This window comes from Schistocerca serialis, chromosome 2, assembly GCF_023864345.2.
Source record: "Schistocerca serialis cubense isolate TAMUIC-IGC-003099 chromosome 2, iqSchSeri2.2, whole genome shotgun sequence".
NCBI lineage: Eukaryota > Metazoa > Arthropoda > Insecta > Orthoptera > Acrididae > Schistocerca > Schistocerca serialis.
Genome location: NC_064639.1, coordinates 412236919 through 412261776, shown reverse-complemented (window position 1 = coordinate 412261776; position 24858 = coordinate 412236919). Strand labels below are relative to the sequence as shown.

General features: G+C 42.2%; 1 protein-coding gene across 2 annotated transcripts in view; it reads left to right on the top strand.

Moving 5' to 3' along the window:
- LOC126455581 (uncharacterized) overlaps window positions 1-22770 on the top strand; it is a 130239-nt gene extending 107469 nt beyond the window's left edge. The window contains exons 4-5 of one of the 2 annotated variants that reach the window (XM_050091336.1): window positions 5393-5555; window positions 22548-22766. In XM_050091336.1, the coding sequence (XP_049947293.1) occupies window positions 5393-5555; window positions 22548-22576 (192 nt within the window). In that variant the 3' untranslated portion in view covers window positions 22577-22766. Of the gene's footprint in view, window positions 1-5392; window positions 5556-22547 lie in introns of both variants that reach the window. The other variant, XM_050091337.1, reaches the window with a different exon arrangement.
- Window positions 22771-24858: the final 2088 nt, after the last annotated feature.

Genomic DNA, 24858 nt, shown 5'->3' with positions numbered 1-24858 from the left:
TGGTTTTGACTATAGTAGTATTGGTTGTGCTTCTGTCGTTCTTCTGGTTCTTCCTTGCTCCTGTTATTGTGTTGTACCTTTCCTTTCTTTTCTTCTTTCCCTTGTGTATTTATTTTAACAGGAACAAGGGACCGATGATCTCTCAGTTTAGTCACCTTTCCCCCCCCGTGGGTAACGTCACGTAGCGAAGAGGCTCCAAGTGCGAGAGCTGTGTAGCTGCCGCCAGCCATCCTATACTGCGGCAGAGCCTCTGGAGGCGTGGCTTAGCAGGTGTGCACCATTAGGTCTGCCAGAACCCGCACGACCGTTGTCGGCGTATGACGGAAACGTGCAATTCCGTAGCCAATCTTGACGCCCATGGTGTAGTATTGATACATGATACCACAGTCATAAAAAAGTCATGCGTGCTCTGTGTGTACTCTGCTACCCATGTAACCGCTTTCATTGTGAAGCACACACCAGACTTATGAAAGGAAGTGCAGACCAGAGCACAGTACCAGAAACCTAAAGCAAAGTCCGTCATGGCCTTTGTTTCAAACATGCCACGTGGATCCAAATCAGTGGGCGCGGTCGGATCTGGGTGTGATACTAGAAGTGGTAAGCTCTATTTTTACCTGTGGGCAAGAACTGAGTCTTTCTACCTCTGCCAGCCGCCTGTAGGAAATGGTGTTGGCCTCAGAACTAAAGCGACAATTCTTGGTGCTGACATGCGCTTCGACTTGCAGATGGCTGCACCCCTCCCCTCCGTCTCTTCCCATTCACGAGGCAAAGCGAATGCTTATTGGTTTCCTTTCCAGCCCTAGACTTCGTTGCCCTAAACGGCTCTCCAGCCCACGCACACATTGGAGCTTCGAATGAAACAAAATTGATATATGGAAGCCAGTTGAATGAGATTATTAATTAGTTATATGATCCAAGTATCATGTGAATGACTTAACGTAATGATGAGGGACGAATCAGGTTATTGGTAATTAAATCAATTTGTTCTTAAATTGGTTGCATCGTGATCATATGCAGATGGCCTTACATAAATAAAAGAACATGTAGTTTAAAATCAGAAATAAGTACACTATGTAATCAAAAGTATCCGGACACCTGGCTCAAAATGACTTACAAGTTCGTGGCGCCATCCATCGGTAATGCTGGAATTCAATATGGTGTTGGCCCACCTTAGCATTGATGACAGCTTCCACTCTCGCAGGCATACGTTCAATCAGGTACTGGGAGGTTTCTTGGGGAATGGCAGCAAATTCTTCACAGAGTGCTGCACTGAGGAGAGGTATCGATGTAGGTCAGTGAGGCCTGGCACGCAGTCGGCGTTCCAAAACATCCCAAAGGTGTTCTGTAGGATTCAGCTCAGGACTCTGTGCAGGCCAGTCCATTACAGGGATGTTATTGTCGTGTTACCACTCCGCCACAGGCTGTGCGCTATGAACAGGTTGTAACCTCCCCACGGAAATTTAAAAAGGATATTATTTAAGAATGCTAATGCACATTGAGCTAAGTGTAAGCTCCCCAGAGAAATTTAAAAGATATTATTTTAATAGAAATGGAGCCAAAGCGTAACCTCTCTAGCAATTAAATTTACTGACAATGACAATTAAACAAAAATTAGCAATCTGACCCAAGTATAAGTTCCTCAAAAAAAATGAAAGTCAATTCAGTGATAAGAAAATCCCAGTGATAATGATAACTCAATTAAACCGAAATATCGGTCTTTGGCCCTGTGCAAAAAATCAGAATTAAATTCTTACCTCAGTATAACTGCATGTCAAATTTCTGCTCTTATTGTTGGCCACGGCTTGGAGGAACTGCATTGCAAATAATATTTTTTTTTTTTTTAAATTTAACTGAAACTTTTCTTTAAGGGAAATGGAAGGAAATCGTTAGTTCAATTAAATGATTTTTTTTTTGTAAAAAATTGCTTTGAAATCAAAATTATTATTGGGGCATTTGTTGAAAATTAATTACAATAAATAAACTTTACATTATCTGATGATTACCTTAATTAACAATATACCTCATTCAGCCTCTTGACCAGAATGCCATGTCGACGCTCGCCGACTCCTCACACACACAACTGCACTCGACTGCTATTACCGACATACTGGACGCAACTGAACTGAGTTACTGCTATCGACAGACTGTACTGCACGATGACTACTAGCGTACTGCTCGCAACACTCGCGCGGTCAAGCGCAGACTAACTACGATAAATGGCTCTCTGGTCAAAGATTTTATCATGCTTCACCATCGCTGCTACGTTACATACGTGTTTCAAGGTACTCGATCGCGTTGAAAGATGCAATCGCCATCGAATTGCTCGTCAACACTGGGAAGCAAGAAGGAGCTTAAAACATCAATGTAGGCCTGTACTGTGATGTGCCACGCAAAAAAACTTGAAAACAGGACCACACCATAACACCACCACCTCCTAATTTTACTGTTGGCACTACACACGTTGGCAGATGACGTCCGAAGGGTATTCGCCATACCCACACCCTGCCATCGGATCGCCACATTGTGTACCGTGATTCGTCACTCCACACAACGTTTTTCCACTGTTCAATCGTCCAATGTTTACGCTCCTTACACGAACGAGGCGTCGTTTGGCATTTATCAGCGTGATGTGTGGCTTATGAGCTGACGCTCGACCGTGAAATCCAATTTTTCTCACCTCCCACCTAACTGTCATAATACTTGCAGCGGATCCTGATGTAGTTTGTAATTCCTGTGTGATGGTCTGGATAGATGTCTGCCTATTACACATTACGACCCTCTTCAACTGTCGACGGTCTCTGTCAGTCAACATACGAGATCGGTCCGTACGCTTTTGTGCTGCACGTGTCCCGTTTCCACTTCACTATCACATCGGAAACAATGTATCTAGGGATGTTTAGGAGTGTGGAAATCTCGCGTACAGACGTATGACGCAAGTGACACCCAATCACCTCACAATGTTCGAAGTCCGTGAGTTTCGCGGAGCGCCCCATTCCGCTCTCTCACGATGTCCAATGACTACTGAGGTCGCTGATATGGAGTACCTGGCAGTAGGTGGCAGCACAATGCGCCTAATATGAAAAACGTATGTTTTTGAGGGTGTCCGTTTTCAAAGAAAATTTCTATTGGAGTAGCTCACAAGGACGTTTCTCTTTTAATTTAAAATTTAGTTATGCCATATGTCAGCTATTCAGTAACAACTGGTTTATGCCATGGATTATTATAACAACTGCATACACAGATATTATTATGAATTCTCGGAACACAAGATAAATCTAAAATGATGCCAAATGACCGTCAAAGAAGGAAATACTATATATTCCAAAGGAGGAACACGGATCGTAGATCACTTGATGTTATGTTGTAAAAATGGGACACTAGTACGTCTAGGAGGCCGAAAGTGGCAAACAACAAGGCTAATGGTTGCGTCGAAGATTCGGCAGACTCCACGGAATCCGGACATGGAAACGAATAAATAACTATCGTAGTTATTCTAATGTTAGTGTCCTTAAACTTATTTTTTCTAGCGGCTTTAATCTATTAGAGTTTAGTTCTGTACCTGTTTTCTGAAAGATAGCTTTCGAAAAAAAAATTCTTATGAGGATAAGATGAAAGACTTCAGCCTAACAGAAAGACGCCATTTGTATCATTTAAATTTTGTTTCTGTTAAACACGTGCCTGATACATATAAGCCTAAGTCGACTTACTCTGCTTAGTGTAGTAGTCTTGTGTTTCGTGTAAATGATCAACTGAATTTTTTTTATTTGAACGATTCATCGTCAAAGGAAATCCGTTAGAAGATACTGCAGGAGTCTGATTCTTCAACATTAAAAAAATAATTATTTTCAGAAAAAAGTGTTTAATACAACGTATTAAAACGGACTGAAAAATGGTTTTAGGATTTCTCCTTCTCTATACAGATTCCTAATTCCCTACTGATATTCCTGAAAATTTTTGCGTGTGAATTTTGAATGGGTCTAGCAATACTTGTAAAGTGTAAAACGAAAAACGTGGGGCGCATGGAATAGAAAACTGATGCATTAATAGTTTACGTAAGTCAGTAACAACCGTTTTGCACTCCAAATGATGTGAACCGTTGCGTGATATTTCTAAAAGGGAGCGACTCGCTGCACTCTGTGCTATTATCTATTGCATGCGCCCCACGTTTTTCGTTTATATGGTATAAGTTTGGTCATAGTTATTAAAAATTCTCGAGCAAATTTTCTGGACTATCTGTATTATGGGCTTAGGAATCTGTATGAGGCAGGAGAAATTATTTTATACTCTTTAGTCAGTTTTAAAAACGTGTTACATTAAAAAGTTGTTAATTTAAATAATTGTTTTCTGCTTCATAGTTTTCTGTGAGTGAACTTTTTCACTCGATTTCAGTCATTTCCATGAGATTACGCCACACACAGCAAATTTCAGATTTCGTCTCCTACGTACATGTCTCGAAAAGGCCGTGATGGTAAAAATGAGACGTACTCGAATACGGAACCTTAGCAGCAACCGTTCTTAACACGAAACATTTTCTATTGGAACAAGGCACGGCGAAAATAGCAGTAGCACTCTTAGTACTCCCCGTCATACAACATACACTAAAGCGAGTTAATATTGCGCTGTTATCCAGTTCTGAGCTAAGTTGAAAGTTTCAAGTTTTTAGCTCATCGGGATTCTAGTTTAAAAACGAATTTCAAAATTTGTACCGTGCAGACAAAAACCTGGCGGCAGAATTCAAATGTGGTGACTCGTGATGATGATCCATTTGAAGGACATTCCAAGAATGACACCACAGGATAAGTGTAAAATATGGTAGAAGATCGGCGATCAAAGGCTGATGTCTAAATCATGGAAAGGAAATCACTGGAACTATTGTACGATGGGAGACGTCGATTTAATCTACCGAAAGGGTTATGACAAGTGTTTTCTGTGGCACAAAATTGGGTCTTTCTATTGATTGCCTTACAAGAAGTAAGGTAATAACTAGAGCAAGTTTTCTGGGTCAGCTTTGTGGAAAAAAGACAAAAGAACTTGAACGTAAAACGAAAAACATTACTTTTCTGTCAGGAACATGTGTACCTCAGATTGTTCGAACGACCACTACACTCACCAGGGTTGGCATACTCACTCCGAGGATGTATTCGACTTACTGAAGCACGACAGTAACATTGCTTACCTAAATTTGGATCAAACCGATTAAAAAGTGCCTTCTGGACCTAAAAGAGAAGTGTCTCACTACTGGGGGAGAACGTTTCACGTTGATTGGGCTTGTATATTTTAGCATGGACCAAATAGTAAAGAACACCAGGACGTTACACAGCTACTACGATATCAGTGGATGGATGGGAGTTGGAAGGTTTCCATGTGGACTGATTTCAGAACTTGTCTACAGGGTACGTACCCCTTCCGGAACTTCTCCATGAAGGACCATCGGCTGGAGAACTTCATCATACTGCCGTACGGTCGCTTCCGGCTCGTAATCCACTTCAGCAAGGACGACAAGCCACTAGGGTGCCTCGACATTCGGATCCGAATCAGAGAAAAGGAAAACGTAGGTAAGTAGCCAAACCACCACTACATTACTCTCCACAAGGTGTCTATCACAGTCTACACTATTATTTCCAGGGGTTCCTCTTTCACAAGTACACAAAGTATAACTGCTTACCGAACAAGTAACATTCTTTCTTTTTTTTATCACTCCTACGCCTGGTATTCGATGGGACAGTGGGACTGTTGTGCATAATTAAGGTGTTTGCCTCAGATTAAATGATTAGAAGCCAATTGTATTACAGTTGCTAGATCTGCCAATCACAGCTCAGCATTAGCCATAAGTAGGGCCCAGATTTTTATGTACAATCAACAAGCAAAATATGTAAATATTTACGTAATGATATTGGGCAAAATGCACAAGAAAATATGTAATATCAAGAAAAATTTTTATTAAACATTTAACATAAAACGACAATTTCAATTTCAATCAATTTCTGAATCACGCTATATTGTCTTTATACGCAGCACACATGATTTAATTTCTTATTTTGAAAGTCTATACTGGGCCAGCAAAAGAAAATGTAGTTACCAAAATGACCGTAGCCCGTCGCCACAGGAATTACCTTTCATTCTGAGGCGTAATGAACAGTCAGAGACCTCCAAATCCTCTGTTGTCAAAGAATGCCGCAGATCAGAAGGAACCTTTTTTGTAAGAGGAAAATGGTATTTCCACATCATAGGACGTAAATGGTGCAAATTTTGATCAGACATTCACGGAGGTATGTTCACTGGAGGATATTATTCTGCTGCAGACAGCAGCGAAAGTCGAGTAGCCTTTCCAGCACTGTTGGAAATGAATAAGATCTCAGTGGGTTCTTCTCTGCCGAGTCCACATACGGCCGTTCGTCGACGGCTACCTATGTATGGTAGTTACTCATCTAACGTAGCAAAATTTGCAGCAATTTTTTTGTAACAAAAATGTAAATAGTTTTTTCCTTAATGTCGGTTCATCAGGAGTCTACTATCCGCAATATTTTTGTAAGAAACGCTTGATGTTCATTCACTTGAACTTTATGTCATGGAATGTTCACAATCAAGCATGGAGCCGCACATCGTGGAAAAATTCGTTTGTGGAAGTTCCAGTCTTCTGCATTGATGTCAGTAACATATGCTTCTGAGACGATTGCACTGCTTTGTTCTTCGTGTGCGCATCAATACTGTGCGTTCTCTTATCAAAAGTATCTGGACACTTATTAATGGACATCAGTATGGATTGTGTCCACCCTTCGCCTTTATGACGGATTGAACACTGTTGGGAACTCGTACAATGAGATGTCCGAACTCTATTGAGCAATGGCAGCACATTTTTCCTCAATAGCCGAAACCTGGATAGCTGGTGATGTCGGATAGTGGCGTCTAGAGCGAAGTCGACGTTCTGACTCATGCCAAAGGTGTTCTGTTGGGCTCAGGTGGGGATTCTGGGCAGGCCAGTCCATTCCAGGAACGTTTTTTTTCAGTAACCATTGCCTCACATGTGCTGCTTTATGACAGGATGCATTATCATGTTGATACAAACCTCGTCTCTGATCTGTTCCTCTACTGGACGCATTACACAACAGCAGGAATAAAGGACAGCCAACCAGTTGCAAAAAATGGTGGTTTCCAAATAACCTTGACCACGGTTTCGACGGATCTAAACCCGTCTTCTTCAGAAGGATAGAACTGCATACAATGCCATAACTTGTAATGAAAACGCCATGGACCAATATTACTTGTCTAGCAGAAGCTACTCTCTACAAAAAGTGTAGGAATATCACAAACAAAATGGTATGTGTCAACATGCGGCAAGTAGAACTTACAACTTCACATTAGCAATTCACTCAATAAAAACTGTCATCTCATGACATTTATCGGCCATTTATCTTATGTCCATATGTAAAAATTAAGGCCCCTAGAATCAAGGACTTGTCACATCAGTAAAACAAATCACTTAAAATAACACACCATGTTAGTACCTACACTATGTGATCACGAGTATCCGGACACTCCCAAAAATACACTTTTTTCATATTAGGTGCATTGTGCTGCCACCTACTGCCAGGTACTCCATATCAGCGACCTTAGTAGTCATTAGACATCGTGAGAGAGCAGAATGGGGCGCTCCGCGGAACTCACGGACTTCGAACGTCGTCAGATGATTGGGTGTTACTTGTGTTATATGTCTGTACGAGAGATTTCAACACTCCTTTACATCCCTAGCTCCACTGTGGTAGTGAAGTGGAAACGGAACACGTGCAGCACAAAAGCGTACAGGCCGACCTCGTCTGTTGACTGACAGAGACCGTCGACAGTTGAAGAGGGTCGTAATGTGTAATAGATAGACATCTATCCAGACCATCACACAGGAATTCCAAACTGCATCAGGATCCACTGCAAGTACTTGACAGTTAGGCGGGAGGTGAGAAAACTTGGATTTCATGGTCGAGCGGCTGCCCATAAGCCACACATCACGCCGGTAAATGCCAAACGACGCCTCGTTCGTGTAAGGAGCGCAAACATTGGACGATTGAACAGTGGAAAAACATTGTGTGGAGTGACGAATCACGGTACACAATGTGGCGATCCGATGGCAGGGTGAGGGTATGGTGAATGTCCGGTGAACGTCATCTGCCAGCGTGTGTAGTGCCAACAGTAAAATTCGGAGACGGTGGTGTTATGGTGTGGTCGTGCTTTCCATGTTGTTTTGCGTTGCACTATCACAGCACAGGTCTACATTGATGTTTTAAGCACCTTCTTGCTTCCCATTGTCGAAGAGCAATTCTGGGATGGCGACTGCATCTTTCAATACGATTGAGTACCTGTTCATAATGCACGGCCTGTGGCGTAGTGGTTACACGACAATAACATCTCTGTATAGGACTGGCCTGCACAGAGTCCTGACCTGAATCCAACAGAACACCTTTGGGATATTTTGGAACGCCGACTGCGTGCCAGGCCTCACCGACCGACATCGATACCTCTCTTCAGTGCAGCACTCTGTGAAGAATGGGCTGCCATTCCCCAAGAAACCTTCCAGCACATGATTGAACGTATGCCTGCGAAAGTGAAAGCTGTCATCAAGGCTAAGCGTGGGCCAACACCATATTTAATTCCAGTGTTACCGAAGGATGGCGCCACGAACTTTAAGTCATTTTGAGCCAGGTGTCCGGGTACTTTTGATCACATAGTGTACATGCCGACTGAGAGAGAGTGGAGAGCGTGGACACTGGAAACAACTCCCGAGGCGCATGCGCCGATAAACATGTACGCTTGGCGTCTAAACAGCCGATAAGCATCAGCACACTGAAATTAATAACAGAAATTTACTATGCAAATCAACGAGTATAAAATAAGATGTTGAAAAAGACAAATACATAAAATACACTGGCATAAATTAAGATACCCTACTTATAGGACTGTCAATGCATTATCATACGGAAATAGCGATGTCTGAGTATAAGTACGTTATTACAAGCATAATGGCAGCAATGACAAGATCACCTCCAGTACGTCAACGTACGGCAAGTAAAACTGCCAGTGCATAAGCGCGCTATTAAACATAAGCACAGTAAAGAGCAAAAATCCCTAAGTCTCTGAATAGTGGCAAACACATCTAAAGTGGGGGCATCGATATCCTAGTACAATATAAACCGACAGACGATGCTGTATAAACAAAAATTGTATAATAGAATCCTGAGTAAATGAACCACTCGGAAAGGCTACCGGCAGTCGTATGAAGATTCTTTTGTGAACAGTATAGGTTTGAACTCATCGAAAACTTGTCTACAGGCAAGCTGCAGCTGGTCTTTGCGCTCAAGATGTTTATATCTCTTTAATTTTCCCAAAGGTCCAACTTGCGCCCTTTAATTTCTCAGTGAAGAATAACTGTCTCTTCCAAATTTTTCGGCATGTGGTAGGCAATCAGTAGTTGTTCAGTAAACATAGAGTTATGTGCGTTAGCTCCTTTCTTACCTAAGAGATGCTCTTTGTATCTTGTTCCATCGTTCATCCCGTTAGGGCAATGTAATTGCAGGTTATTTTATAGACACCTGAATTGGAAAACGAGTCACCAGTATTTCTCACAGTGTGCAGAAGTCTCCTCTCCAAACTATCGTCTGTAGAGAAAGAAACGTTACAGTTATATTTATTCATTAGAAGATGTTAATTCTCATAAGAAACCTTTCCTAAAAAGGGAATGCATAAGAATTTTTTTGCTGTCGGAGGAAAGGTCGTTGCACAGCGGTGAACATTAAGAGGTTCTCCTTCTGAAAATGCGATCTACCATGGCCATGTCATACCCGTTATTGACTGCGATCGATTTGATGACATTTAACTCATTTAGCTGACTGGCAGGCGATATAGGGGTAGTTACAAGACGGTGTATGGCGGAATGAAAAAACGCTAGTTTATGAGCTTTCGGATGCGTCGAGTCAGCAGGGGTAATATTGTCTGAATAAGTTTGCTTACGGACGATGTTGAAATCCTTCAATTTCAACATCTTCCGTAAGCAAACTTATTCAGAAAATAGTGTCCCAGCTGACTCGACGGATCCGAAAGCTTGTAAACTACCATTTTTTCATCCTTCAATTTCACTATGTAGGTCTGTCCTTCAGAAGAATACGGGTTTAGATCAGTCGAAACCGTGGGCAAGGTTATTTGAAAACCACCATTTATTTTCCACTGGTTGGCTGTCCTTTGTTCCTGCTGTTCCGTAACCGTTGCTAAAGTGCAGCTACGTTCAAAATATCGCATTACAGAACGTTGTAATCTGTGTTCATATCATCCCGCGTTTAGAGTTTTCTTGAGCACAATAAGGGACCCCACGCTAACAGCGTACCGTTATCTTTTCTGTACTTCATTGTGGGCACTATACATCATGGCATGTGACGTTCTACAGGCATTTGCCAGGGTACAGCGTAATTCACAACTCCAAATCATTCGTTTCCAGTCATTCAGTGCCCAGTAGCGTTCCTCCTTACACCACCTCAAGCGTCACTTAACTGTGACTACGGAAACGAATGGCTTATGTGGACTGCTTGCCCATTGAAGTCCACTCTTTTTAACATCTTACGAACAGGAACTGTGCTAACTGAACTGTTCGTAGCACTATGGAACTCACGAGTGATTCTCTCTGTTGATTTCATGTGATTTCATTGCAACTACCCTCTGTAATGCTGGACGGCTACTGCCCATTAGTACATGAGGACTGCTCTTAGAAAATCAGAAGTACCTCCTTCATAATTCAACTCAAAATGCAATTAACCGCGATTTATTGTAGCAGTAGTGACTTTTAAAGGTAATTTACTTCCTGTCTCCAACTTTCATTGTAGATTGGATTCAAATAGTTTTCTAAAGCAGATGTCTACTGAGAGTTAGGAGGAAAATGAAGGGTAAAAAAAAAGCCCTGATGTGTAATTTTAAGCAGCACACAAAAAATGTAAAGATATGTAATTATGGTGAAATACATAAAAATTGGTGCTGTAAAATGACATATATCAATTACGGCAACGCAATTCGTGAATGTTTACACTTCTGACGTGTATAACAGCAAAGAAAAAGAACATGTAATTAATATTTTCGGAATGCTGGATGAACATTGATACATTAAAAACTTGTATACACAGCATATTCCACAACAATATTTATTTAGGAGTTCGTTATGAACCTGCTTTCGGCAGACAAAAACGTTGTACAAGTGAGTTGTTGTTGTGGTCTTCAGTCCTGAGACTGGTTTGATGCAGCTCTGTGGTGTCACCGCCAGACACCACACTTGCTAGGTGGTAGCTTTAAATCGGCCGCGGTCCATTAGTACATGTCGGACCTGCGTGTCGCCACTGTGTAATCGCAGACCGAGCGCCACCACAAGGCAGGTCTCGAGATACGGACTAGCACTCGCCCCAGTTGTACGGACGACTTTGCTAGCGACTATACTGACGAATTCTCGCTCCTTTGCCGAGCAGATAGTTAGAATAGCCTTCAGCTAAGTCCATGGCTACGACCTAGCAAGGCGCCATTAGCAGTATATTGTCTGAAACTATAGAGCCTCACTTGTATCGTCAATAGCGATATACCAAGGATGGATTAAAGTTAAGTATTACAGAAGCTACGTACTTTTCTTTATAGCATTCATTACGTATCCTGTTTCAGACCTCACGCCATCCTTCGGGTGTTTATAGCGTGCATTGGGTCCCCTCAAACCACACTGTGTCGGCACTTCTGTCGACACATCACTCTCCATGCTACTCTATCCTGTGCAAGCTTCTTCATCTCCCAGTACCTACTGCAACCTACATCCTTCTGAATCTGCTTAGTGTATTCATCTCTTGGTCTCCCTCTACGATTTTTACCCTCCACGCTGCCCTCCAATACTAAATTGGTGAACCCTCGACGTCTCAGAACATGTCCTACCAACCGATCCCTTCTTCTAGTCAAGTTGTGCCACAAGCTCCTCTTCTCCCCTTATTCTATTCAATACCTCCTCATTAGTTATGTGATCTACCCATCTAATCTTCAGCGTTCTTCTGTAGCACCACATTTCTAAAGCTTCTATTCTCTTCTTCTCTAGACTATTTATCGTACACGTTTCACTTCCATACATGGTTACACTCCATACAAATACTTTCAGAAATGACTTCCTGACATTTAAATCTATACTCGATGTTAACAAATTTTTCTTCTTCAGAAACGCTTTCCATCCCATTGCCAGTCTACATTTTATATCCTCTCTACTTCGACCATCATCAGTTATTTTGCTCCCCAAATAGCAAAACTCCTTTACTACTTTAAGTGTCTCATTTTCTAATCTAATCCCCTCAGCATCACACGACTTAATTCGACTACATTCCATTATCCTCGTTTTGCTTTTGTTGATGTTCATCTTATACCCTCTTTTCAAGACACTGTCCATTCCGTTCAACTGCTCTTCCAAGTCGTTTGCTGTCTCTGACAGAATTACAATGTCATCGGCGAACCTCAAAGTTTTTATTTCTTCTCCATGGATTTTATTACCTACTCCGAACTTTTCTTTTGTTTCCTTTACTGCTTGCTCAATATACAGATTGAATAACATCGGGGATAGGCTACAACCCTGTCTCACTCCCTTCCCAACCACTGCTTCCCTTTCATGCCCCTCGACTCTTATAACTGCCATCTGCTTTCTGTACAAATTGTAAATAGCCTTTAGGCCCCTGTATTTTACCCCTGCCACCTTCAGAATTTGAAAGAGAGTATTCCAGTCAACATTGTCAAAAGCTTTCTCGAAGTCTACAAATGCTAGAAACGTAGGTTTGTCTTTCCTTAATCTTTCTTCTAAGATAAATCGTAGGGTCAGTATTGCCTCACGTGTTCCAACATTTCTACGGAATCCAAATTGATCTTCCCCGAGGCCGGCTTCTATAAGTTTTTCCATTCGTCTGTAAAGAATTCGCGTTAGTATTTTGCAGCTGTGACTTATTAAACTGATAGTTCAGTAATTTTCACATCTGTCACAACCTGCTTTCTTTGGGATTGGAATTATTATATTCGTCTTGAAGTCTGAGGGAATTTCGCCTGTCTCATACATCTTGCTCACCAGATGGTAGAGTTTTGTGAGGACTGGCTCTCCCAAGGCTGTCTGTGGTTCTAATGGAATGTTGTCTACTCCGGGGGCCTTGTTTCGACTCAGTTCTTTCAGTGCTCTGTCAAACTCTTCACGCAGTATCATATCTCCCATTTCCATAATATTGTCCTCAAGTACATCGCCCTTGTATAGACCCTCTATATACTCCTTCCACCTTTCTGCTTTCCCTTCTTTGCTTAGAACTAGGTTTCCATCAAAGCTCTTGATATTCATGCAAGTGGTTCTCCTTTCTCCAAAGGTCTCTTTAATTTTCCTGTAGGCAGTATCTATCTTACCCCTAGTGAGATAAGCCTCTACATCCTTACATTTGTCCTCTAGCCATGCCTGCTTAGCCATTTTGCACTTCCTGTCGATATCATTTTTGAGACGTTTGTGCCCGCATCTCGTGGTCGTGCGGTAGCGTTCTCGCTTCCCACGCCCGGGTTCCCGGGTTCGATTCCCGGCGGGGTCAGGGATTTTCTCTGCCTCGTGATGGCTGGGTGTTGTGTGCTGTCCTTAGGTTAGTTAGGTTTAAGTAGTTCTAAGTTCTAGGGGACTTATGACCACAGCAGTTGAGTCCCATAGTGCTCAGAGCCATTTGAACCATTTTTTGAGACGTTTGTATTCCTTTTTGCCTGCTTCATTTACTGCATTTTTATATTTTCTCCTTTCATCAATTAAGTTCAATATTTCTTCTGTTACCCAAGGGTTTCTACCAGCCCTCGTCTTTTTACCTATTTGATCCTCCGCTGCCTTCACTATTTCATCCTTCAAAGCTACCCATTCCTCTTCTACTGTATTTCTTTCCCCCATTCCTGTCAATTGTTCCCTTATGCTCTCCCTGAAACTCTGTACAACCTCTGGTTCTTTCAGTTTATCCAGGTCCCATCTCCTTAAATTAGCACCTTTTTGTAGTTTCTTCAGTTTTAATCTACAGTTCATAACCAATAGATTGTGGTCAGAGTCCACATCTGCCCCTGGAAATGTATTACAATTTACAAATTTCCCTTTTCAGATTTTCTAACCTACCTGCCCGATTAAGGGATCTGACATTCCACCCTCCGATCCGTAGAACACCAGTTTTCTTTCTCCTGATAACGACATCCTCTTGAGTAGTCCCCGCCCGGAGATCCGAATGGGGGACTATTTTACCTCCGGAATATTTTACCCAAGAGGACGCCATCATCATTTAACCATACAGTAAAACTGCATGCCCTCGGGAAAAATTACGGCTGTAGTTTCCCCTTGCTTTCAGCCGTTCACAGTACCAGAACAGCAAGGCCATTTTGGTTAGTGTTACAAGGCCAGATCAGTCAATCATCCAGACTGTTGCCCCTGCAACTACTGAAAAGGCTGCTGCCCCTCTTCAGGAACCACACGTTTGTCTGGGCTGTCAACAGATACCCCTCCGCTGTGGTTGCACCTGTGTTGCAAAATGGCTAAGCAGGCATGGCTAGAGGACAAATGTAAGGATGTAGAGGCTTATCTCACTAGGGGTAAGATAGATACCGCCTACAGGAAAATGAAAGAGACCTTTGGAGAAAGGAGAACCACTTGCATGAATATCAAGAGCTTTGATGGAAACCTAGTTCTAAGCAAAGAAGGGAAAGCAGAAAGGTGGAAGGAGTATATAGAGGGTCTATACAAGGGCTATCTGTATCGTTGAGGCACGCAAGCCTCCCCACCAACGACAAGGTATGGGGGGTTACTGGCCAGATTACTATAACATGATGAACTGGTGAATGTGATGAATAGGCCGAAAACAAAGAGGGAGCAATGGAGAGAAAGGAGTCTACGGAATGTGGATGTAGTCAGTTACAACAAGCGAGTAATTCTAGCGATCTACCTTAGTTCCTTTGTGGAGGGCAACATTTTTAATATGATAAGAATAACTTTCATTCAGAGCATGTTAAGCAAAGGTGGAATGTTTCTTCCTCATTTCTAACTCCTTTCATCCTCAATCAGTGTATTAGCTATAGCCCTACTTGACTGATCTACAAATACCGTGCCACACCGATTGCAGGATATCCTATAAATTGCACTCTGTTCTAAGTATGGTATCTTATCTTTACTCTTGACCGGAATGTGGGCAACAGTATTCCTAGGTTAAAAAACTGGAGTACATTTCCTGGGTCTTAGTTTGCTGGCAAGTATCTGTGAAGTCGTACCCACGTAAACACCGATCAGCCAGAACATTACATCCATCTACCTAATAGGTGATATGTCCACTTTTGGTACGGATAACAGCGGCGACGCGCCGTGGTATGGAAGCAATAAGGCCTTGGTAGGTCGCTGGAGAGAACTGGCACCACATCTGCGCACGAAAGTCACCTAATTCCCGTAAGTTGTGGAAAGGGGCGCGATGAGCTTTGAAACCACGTTCAGCCACATGCCACATGTGTTGGATAGGGTTCAGATCTGGCGAGCTGGGAGGCCAGCTCATCAATTGGAACTCGCCATTGTGTTCCTCGAACCTCTCCATCACACTCTTGGCCTTGTGACAGGGCGCATTATCTTGCTGAAAAATGCCACTGCCTTCGGGAAACATGATCGTCATCAAGAGGTGTACATGGTCTGTAGCCAGTGTACGATACTCATTGACCATCATTGTGCCTCGAACGAGCACCACGGCCCAGGAATGCCCACACGAATGTTCCCTAGAGGATAATGGAGCCGCTGCCAGCTTGTCTCCGTCCCGCAGTACAGGTGATGACGGATGCGCGCCCTCCGATCGGTATTATGAATAAGAAGGTATTGGACTTCATCAGGTCATGCAACGCTTTGCCACTCCACCAACGTCCAGTGCCGATGGTCAAGCGCCTATTACAGTCGTAGCTGCCGATGTCGTGGTGTTAACATTGGCGCATATAGAAACTCATCATCAGGAGTGTTGCCGGCCGCGGTGGTCGAGCGGTTCTAGGCGCTTCAGCCCGGAACCGCGCGACTGCTACAGTCGCAGGTTCGAATCCTGCCTCGGGCATGGATGAGTGATGCGCTTAGGTTAGTTAGGTTTAAGTTGTTCTAAGTTCTAGGGAGCTGATGACCTCAGATGTTAAGTCCCATAGTGCTCAGAGCCATTTGAACCATTACGAGTGTTCGGTGTACTGTGGTTTCAGACACACTTGTACTCTGCCCGCAATGTTAGTTCCATCACAGTTCGCTGCCTGTCCTGTTTTACCAGTCTGCCCAGCCTACGACGTCCGACATCTGTACTGAGGGGTGACCGACCAACCACATGACGTCAGGACGCAATTTCACCTTGTTTTCGCCACGTGTTGAAGACACTCACATTAGTACTCCTCGAACATTCGACAAATCGTGCAGTTTCTGAAATACTCGTGCCGAGCCTCTGGGCCATCACAATCTGCCCTCGGTCAGACTCAGGCTGCTCGCCTTTCTACCCATGGACAGCACGCTCACTGGTACAGCGTGCACCGTGCGGGTGTCTGACCAGCAGTCATTCCAGGTCAGGTGACGGTGCTGTCACCTGGACGGATTTATATCGGTAGTAGGTCGGTGGTCGTAATGCTCCGACCGATCAGGGTAGCATGGGGCCGTTTGTTATCAGTGTGGTTTAGTGCATTCTCAGGAGGATACAGAAGTGTTATTATCGTCTGATGGCAACGTTGTCAATCAGAGTAGGTCTATAACCATTGCTGTACGCTATTTCTTTATTTTCAATTCATTTTGAAAATCGTTTTGGTTTGTGGTATAGATAGTAGGCGGTACACTGTGGAGAGGATGTCTGCATCTTTGCGTGTTCACGTTCACCGGTTTGCCCATATAACATACTAATCTGTGCCACTGCACACCGGTGCAGCGTTTGTGGGTTATACATTCCTACACTTTTAATCTTTGACTAGACTCTAAGATATGTTTTGTCAGAGCTTCGTCGGGTACTTCATTTAACTTATATTTTTTATCGATGTATAGGTAAAGGCCACTCCTTTGAAAAACAATCTTTGTAGGGCTATGAACTCTCGCAAAAGTTGTGGGGACTATTTGCTTAGTGTTAAGTTATCTAACGAAGGCCAGGGAAGCCGAAAGCCGGTTAATAGCGAACTATTAAATAAATATTATTGTGCAATATAAATTCTGCGTATTGAAGTTTTTAATATATAATTACATAAAAATCCGGGCCCTAATCATAAAGGAAACATGTCAGCTCGTCCAGCCACATTTATTCCATTTTTCTTTATTGTCGTGTTCATACGTCGTATTCTGTTGCTGATAAAGTGATAGGGTCAAGTGTTTTGGGTAGCCCTAAGGCTAGGGACCATTCACATACCCAACAGAAGGATCGTTATCCTACAGAACATGGCAGAAGTACGAATATTACACACTCCCCCCTGCTTAGACAAATGGAACAAATCACTTTGTTCTTTTTGCATTTGATGTGGTCTACGTTGGGCTTGATGGGTCTTATGTCGGCACCCCTAGTTTATGGGAGGTTCCTCAAAAAACTACACAAAAATGTTTTTTTTACTAAATTTTCGGCGTCACCAGCGGTCCAAAACCGAGACGAAGATTTCACGACATCCGGTGTGACCCGAAGAAGTTGTTTATAAAGTGACATGGTACGGAGAAATATACTGTAAAGCGTCTCCGTTATCATCTAGGAACACTACGTTGCAGTACTGAAGCCATGCAAATTTTTTTTTTTTTTTTTGACAATAAATTCGGCCTGAAACGTAAAATTAGTTTTGCGTTGTTTCAGTTTTTGCATAAATAAACTGTATAAATTTTAGTGATTAATACATTTAGTTTCATACGAGTTGTATCGTATTGTATGGAACTGGGGACCCAGAAAGGACGGAGAGGCTTCGTCGCCGCCTAGCCCTCAGTGGTTCACAGTCCCACAACAGGCTACAGCAGTCCACTCACCCCACCGCCGTCCCACCCCGAACCCAGTGTTATTGTGCGGTTCGGCCCCCAGTGGACCCCCCGCGAACGTATCATACCAGACGAGAGTAACCCCAATGTTTGCGAGGTAGAGTAATTATGGTGTACGCATACGTGGAGATAGTGTTTGCGCAGCAATCGCCGACATAGTGTAACTGAGGCGGAATAAGGGGAACCAGCCCGCATTCGCCGAGGCAGATGGAAATCCGCCTTAAAAAACCATCCCCAGACTGACCGGCACCCCGGACATCGACACTAATGCGCCGGGCGGATTCGTGCCGCGGACCGGCATGCCTTTCCGCCCGGAAAACAGTGCGTTAGATCGCACGGCTAGCCGGGCTGGCTGTTCATGCTAGTTACTCTGTGGCATTCTGTAACTACTCCTTATGCCACATGACAGAATTTGTAAGTGACCTTCTTTTGATGTGAAATTACAAAAGTTATTTATTAAATATGTATAGGACCGTTCTTTAGGGGGTTTATGTGACCCACACCTAGTTTCCTACTTTCCTCCTGTTGCAGGAGAAAAAAGAAGGAAACCAGAGGAAAAAAACTCCTTTCGGAGCACAAGGAATGCGAATATGTTCCTGTTTATTTAAAAGACTGACAGAAAAGTGGGTTACCAACTGCCTCATTCTACCTTTCTCAGCACCTTTAACAATTTTAGCATCCGAACATATTCACATTGTTTTTTGCCGAGAGAGAAGAAGATAGTGGCACTGGCAAAGAGAGGGAAAAGTAATAAATACTGAAAGATAGTAGTAAGAGTATCTATAGATAATTTTAAAACTGACGCAACCGCAGCTAAAACAGTTATAGATGGCTGATTGACAATTAATACAGTAAACAGTTGTGCAAATACAGGTGTTAAAACTGTTAAAATATAAAACTGGATGAAAAGTCCAATAGTCAGCTGTAGCTGTATTTACTGAAGTCGATTGTAGAGCCACGCAACCGGCTTCGCAACTTTTAGGTTGCATCTTCTGGTGTATATCTGTACAGAATTTTTTTTAAAATTATTGCTTTGATAATGAGGAATTGGAGTTATCTGAGATATCTTGAAGTACTGAATGAATAGACTTAAACACAGAAGAAAATATTACGCATCTACTTAGGAAAGGAGGCGTGGGTCACATAAACCCCATAAAGAAAGGGCCTATACATATTTAATAAATCAGTTTTGTAATTTCATACCAAAAGAAGGTCACTTACAAATTGTGTCTCATGTGGCATGGGGAATAGTTACAGAATGCCACAGAGTAACAGTTGGCGTGGCTAGGCAAAGTTCTCAGCCGCCGTCAATTGACAAAAACCGTCATCAATGATGTATGTCATGCCTAAATACGAAAGAATAGGATTAGGGATCAGAACTGGTCTTTGATTAAAAAACGGTGAAGCAGTAACTCAATTGAAAAAGAGATGGGGACCGTCCCCATGTAACGAGAGGAACAATTGCCAAAAACGGGACCGACCTGTGTTAAAATAACGAACTGTCACCACTTTACCGATTAAAATTTGTTCTTGTCGGCGTATGTCAAGCAGCAGACAATGTCTTTCATAAATTTTATCCAAGAAAGTACTGCGTTCTGTAGTGACTGAAGAATAAAATAAAGTTAGTGATCAAAACTATTGAAATTAATGCACTGAAATCTACTGAAAATTATGTTAACTGTCTTGCGGGGCCACCAGTGACCGAAAGGAAGAAGCTTGTGTTGCCGGTCAAACTTACCGAAAGCCGACATGCTCATGCATGTTTGTCACCAACACAGCAGCTGTCAACATAAGCTGCGAACGTCGGATGTGTTGTCGAAGCGTGTGCTGTGGCCGCCGCCCGGATACTTAAGGCGGTGACGAAACTGAACTAAACGCGGGCAACACGGGAAAAGAAAGAAGCGCGACGTTAGTTCTCTGCCGAGGAATTGCAGTCACCACATGAAATGTTAGACTCGGCTCTCTGTATTAAATAAAACCGAACCTAGATAACACTAACATAGTAATGTTACTAGAATGAACTACTTATTTCTGAATCATTAAAGCAGAGTAGAGATTAAATGGATCGGATCATCTCCAAGTGGATTTGCAGTGGGAGCAAGCATGAATATTAACGTAAGAAAGTTGTAATAAGCTAACCAATTAGATGTTGAGACCGCTGACTTCAAAAATTCAAACAGTCCTGTTTTTGGCAGTTGTTCCTCGTTTTTCAACTGAGTTACTGCATCACTGTTTTTTAATCAAGGACCTATTCTGATCACTAATTCTATGCCACCGTTTTTAGGAATGGCATACATCATTGATGACGGTTTTTATCAGTTGAAGAGGGTTGACAACTTCGCCTAGCCACGCCAAATGTTACACTTTGGCATTCTGTACCGTATTACACAGAATTTGTAAGTGACCTTCTTTTGGTATGAAATTACAAAACGTATTTAATAAATATGTATACGCCCACACCTACTATAGTTTACTACTCGTAAGTAGATGCGTAATATTTTCTTCCATGTTTAAGTCTATTTATTCAGTACTTTAAGATATCTCAGATAACTTCAATTCCTCATTATCAAAGCAACAATTAGAAAAAACGTTCTGTACAGATATACACCAAAAGTTGCAACTTAACAGTTGCGAAACCGGTTGTGTGGGTCTATAACCGATTAAACAAGTACAGCTACACCGGACTATTGGACTTTTCATTCGGTTTCATATTCTAATAGTTTTAACACCTATACTTAAACAACTGTTTGTTGAATGAATTGTCAATCAGTCGTGTATAAGAGTCTTCCAAATAAACAGGAACATATTGGCATTTTTTGTGGTCCAATATGAACAATTTTCCACTGGTCCTCTAGTGAATGATTTAACAATGCAAAAGTTATATGATGCTTACTGCTATTTTTCGGATTCAAATACAATGTACTTACATTCTCACAAAACAGCACAGGACGCATCAGCTAAGTTTGAGGAAGGTAGTCCTTGGGCTCTGCAAGCGGCAGTGTTGTCTGGTAACTGCTTGTTTCCTTAATTCAAGATTCAGCTTCATTACCGAACACTCCATGCTCTTAAGACCGCCTCAGTAATCGAATGATTCGCGTTTATGCCGTCGGTGCGGAAGGACCTGGATTTGATTCCCGGTATTTCTTAGATTTTTCTGAGGTAGAGATATCTGGAACGGGACTCTTTCGGCATTTGTGAGACCAGATGAGAATTTGCTTGAACGAAGAAGCAGTGGCATCGTCAGGGTTCAGCTACTAGCAACAACGGCTGGTGTGAGTGGCGACATACGGATCACATATCCGACGATCATACATCGTTCCTCGTACTGCCTTGTTCGCAGCAGGCGGCCAGTTGGAACACGCTTAAGGCATCATCCGTGACTGGTGTTTACTTTTATGCTTTTAAATCTACACTGTCTGCCCGACGTTTATTAGATCAATAATATTTGGGCTATGTCCGTGTACGTATATTCAGTTTATAGGTAGTTTGACAGGGTTAGTATGGCATTCAGATTTATACAGGGAATTAACAAAAGGACAGTTGCGAAGGTTATAGACAGATAAAAGACTGTAACACGATAAAACACAAGGATGTATTTGTATCAATATTTCAGAAAGTTAGCCTGCGACTCAGCAATATTGTACTGTTATACATACCTTGAGTCTGCTTCTTTATCTGTTGTCTGTGACGGTAAATTACATAACTTATTTTCTGTTGGAGAAAAACGCCAGCTTTGTTTTTCAATCTAAAGCTGCTTCTTCTTTATCGTTTAAGCAGATCGTGTTTGATAAGGGCTTTCTAATTTGAAATAACTGCATATTGAAAGTACCGTCATTCTTCAGTTTCTCTGTGACTGTTGACTGAAACAGCCTTACTACTTGAATATTGTTGAACGGTCGACTTATGTTGCTAGTAATATTATATTAACCTTTTTCAAATCATGTCCAAGTGCAACTGAATACAAACAAGTTTCGTTCTATGAGACGTATGTCACTTTAATTTACTGAGGCTTATTCAGTGGCCCGGAATACAAAGTATTTTTAATTCAGATATTGTGTGATCGTACTTATAAGCAATGGCACAAAATGTGAATTAACGATGCTATATTAAAATGAGAATATGTAGGTATTAGACGGTACTGACGACGTCTGAATAAACTAAGGAGAAACGCTTATAGTAGAACGAAACTTGCATTTATTCAATTGAAAAAGGACAAACATAAGATAAAAGCAAACCCTTTCGCACAGGCAAGAAAAAGTGAACATGTAGAGGGACCCCCAACACTCTGAAATGATTGTAACTACGGGATCCCTTACATAACTCATATGAGATACAAATGGATGGTAAACTAAGTTCCTGAAGACATCAATGTGTTTGATACTTTCATGGTTTTAAAAAGAAGAGTAGAAACAATGAAAGCAAACTCAGGTAAATCTCTTAGAGTTTAAGAATAGTTACGGCTAAGAGCCATCATATACCATACTGTAAATCTCTTGAGAATAAATTGTAACCGAAGTTTTCTTTGCAGGTTCTCTAGTTTCTTCGATTCTTGGCTGAAGGCTCACTTTCAGCGTACATCCGGACACCACGAAGCGCCTTTGTCAGAAGTGAAATATAAAGAGCCTTCAATGACTTAAAGAAAAATGGCACAGCTTGATGATGACGTATTTTGTCACCAATGTACTTTGCTGCTTTGAGTAATAAAAGTATGCTGGTTTTCTAGATTGAAAAAATTTTATGAAAAATCCGTGTAGCATGCGCCAAGGAGACTAACACGTAAGGCTGTACTGAAATAACAAAGCTTTTACGTGCTCATAGGGAAGTCTAAGACTGTTTATAAACAATATTTCATGTATACACTTGTGCATACATCATCTACGGCTAAATGTAAAAATTGATATACATTAGGAGGTCTGGTTACACGTTTTGTGAAAACTGAAAGTTACATAAATTGAAATATAAAACTCGTAAGTTTTTTCCTTGATCCAGTAGCAACATCTACCAAAAGGGCAAAGCTAACAGTATAAATGCAGCATGTCTGCTTCGACCAATGGCTTAGTCAACAAACGAGTTCTGTTCAAAAAATTCAGTCCACAGATGTTTTGTACCCTTAACTTTTACTTATTGTGCATGGTAAACTTCGAAATACTCTCCTCCACAATTTACACACCGCTCCCAACGCCGTTTCCACTCAAGAAGGGTCTTGGCACCGTAAAATGAGGTGAATCCCATCAGGTGGTGTCAATCTGATCATTTACCGGTTTTTCCGTATTTGGATAACTGAGCGTAGCATTTTAACAATTACATTGCAGGTGACCATTGTCGTGAATTCTTGACTAATCTATCAACAACAATGGCTTTTTGAAGAGCGCTCAACCAGCAAATCGCATTGTCAGTAGGTGTGTGATTCTTGTGCTCCACTCCTGTAGTCAGCATAACACAGCGGAAATTGGAAATTGGTGGTGAGTTCCTATGGGACCAAACAGCTGAGGTCATCGGTCCCTAGGCTTCCACACTACTTAACCTAACTTAAACTAACTTACGCTAAGGACAACACACACACACACACACACACACACACACACACACACCCATGCCGAGGGAGGAGCCGCCCACAATAGTGCTAAAACTTTTGCTGGCACCTGTTACTCCCGAAGTGTAACTGGTAAGTTGCAATATTACTGCTTGCATGTGAACGTCTTAAGTGATACAGTTTCGTTTTCTTGTTCATTACTAATACTGCAGGCCTAATTACAAAATTGCATTTTTGTAGGGCGAATCCGATCATGCGAGTATACCAAAACGTCTAGGGACCAACACGGAAACCTAACACAAACCAGAGTTTCTTCTAAATGCGGTGAAAGCTGTCAAACCAGGAAAATTAAGCATCCGGAAACTTTCTAAGCAATACGCAGTTCCATATACCACATTAAATGACAAACTCAAGGATAGTTACAAATAGAAATAGGCAGCCAACCAGCGTTAAGTAGTAGTGACGAAAAAAGCCTGGTTGAAGAATTATTGTGTCGTGCGAAATGGGGGGTTTTCTTTGAGGAATAATGATGTTAGGGCCATTGTGCAGGTATATTTCAATCGAGCAGGGAGGATTGAAAAAAGATTTCGTGACAATCGACCTGGACACAAGTGGGTAACTTACGGTTAGAGTAAGTGAAATTGTGAAGATGGCAAAGGTAGCAGTTACCCGAGAAACAGTGATTGATTACTTTAAAAACCTTGAAGTGAGCTTGAGTGGTGTCCCTCCCCCAGCATTATAAACTATGACGAGACAAACTTTTGTGACGATCCTGGACAAATGAAAGTAATAGTGAAGCGAGGCACAAGACATCCTGAAAGGATAGTTGACAGTTCTAAGTCAAGTATCAGTGCACGGACGTATATGAGGGGCGGGGGGGGGGGGGGGGCTCCGGGGATTCGGACCCCCCGCCCCTTCCTTAGTTTATACAAAAAACGCCAATATTAGAAGAATATCCACTTTTGAAACCCCGTGCCACAAAATAGTCGCGCACTGGGCTTGGTTGACGTAGTGACAAGCCATGGAGGAATGAGGCTGCAAAAAATAGCTGTGCCCTGCGACGGGGTGTCTACCCCCACCCTCACTATGTGTGCAACGGAAGTGAGTGCAATCTTGCCAACCGTAGCGGAATTCCGCTACGCATGTTGGAGTTTTTTGGCCTTCGTGGCGTAGTGTCGAAGTTCTGAAATTGTTAAAAATGTAGCGGAATTCAACTTTCTTTGTCGAAATGTAAAACCCTCGTAAATTTTCACTGCCAAGTACAAAACATGCAATATAAGCACGGGAATGCAGATACCGAACAACC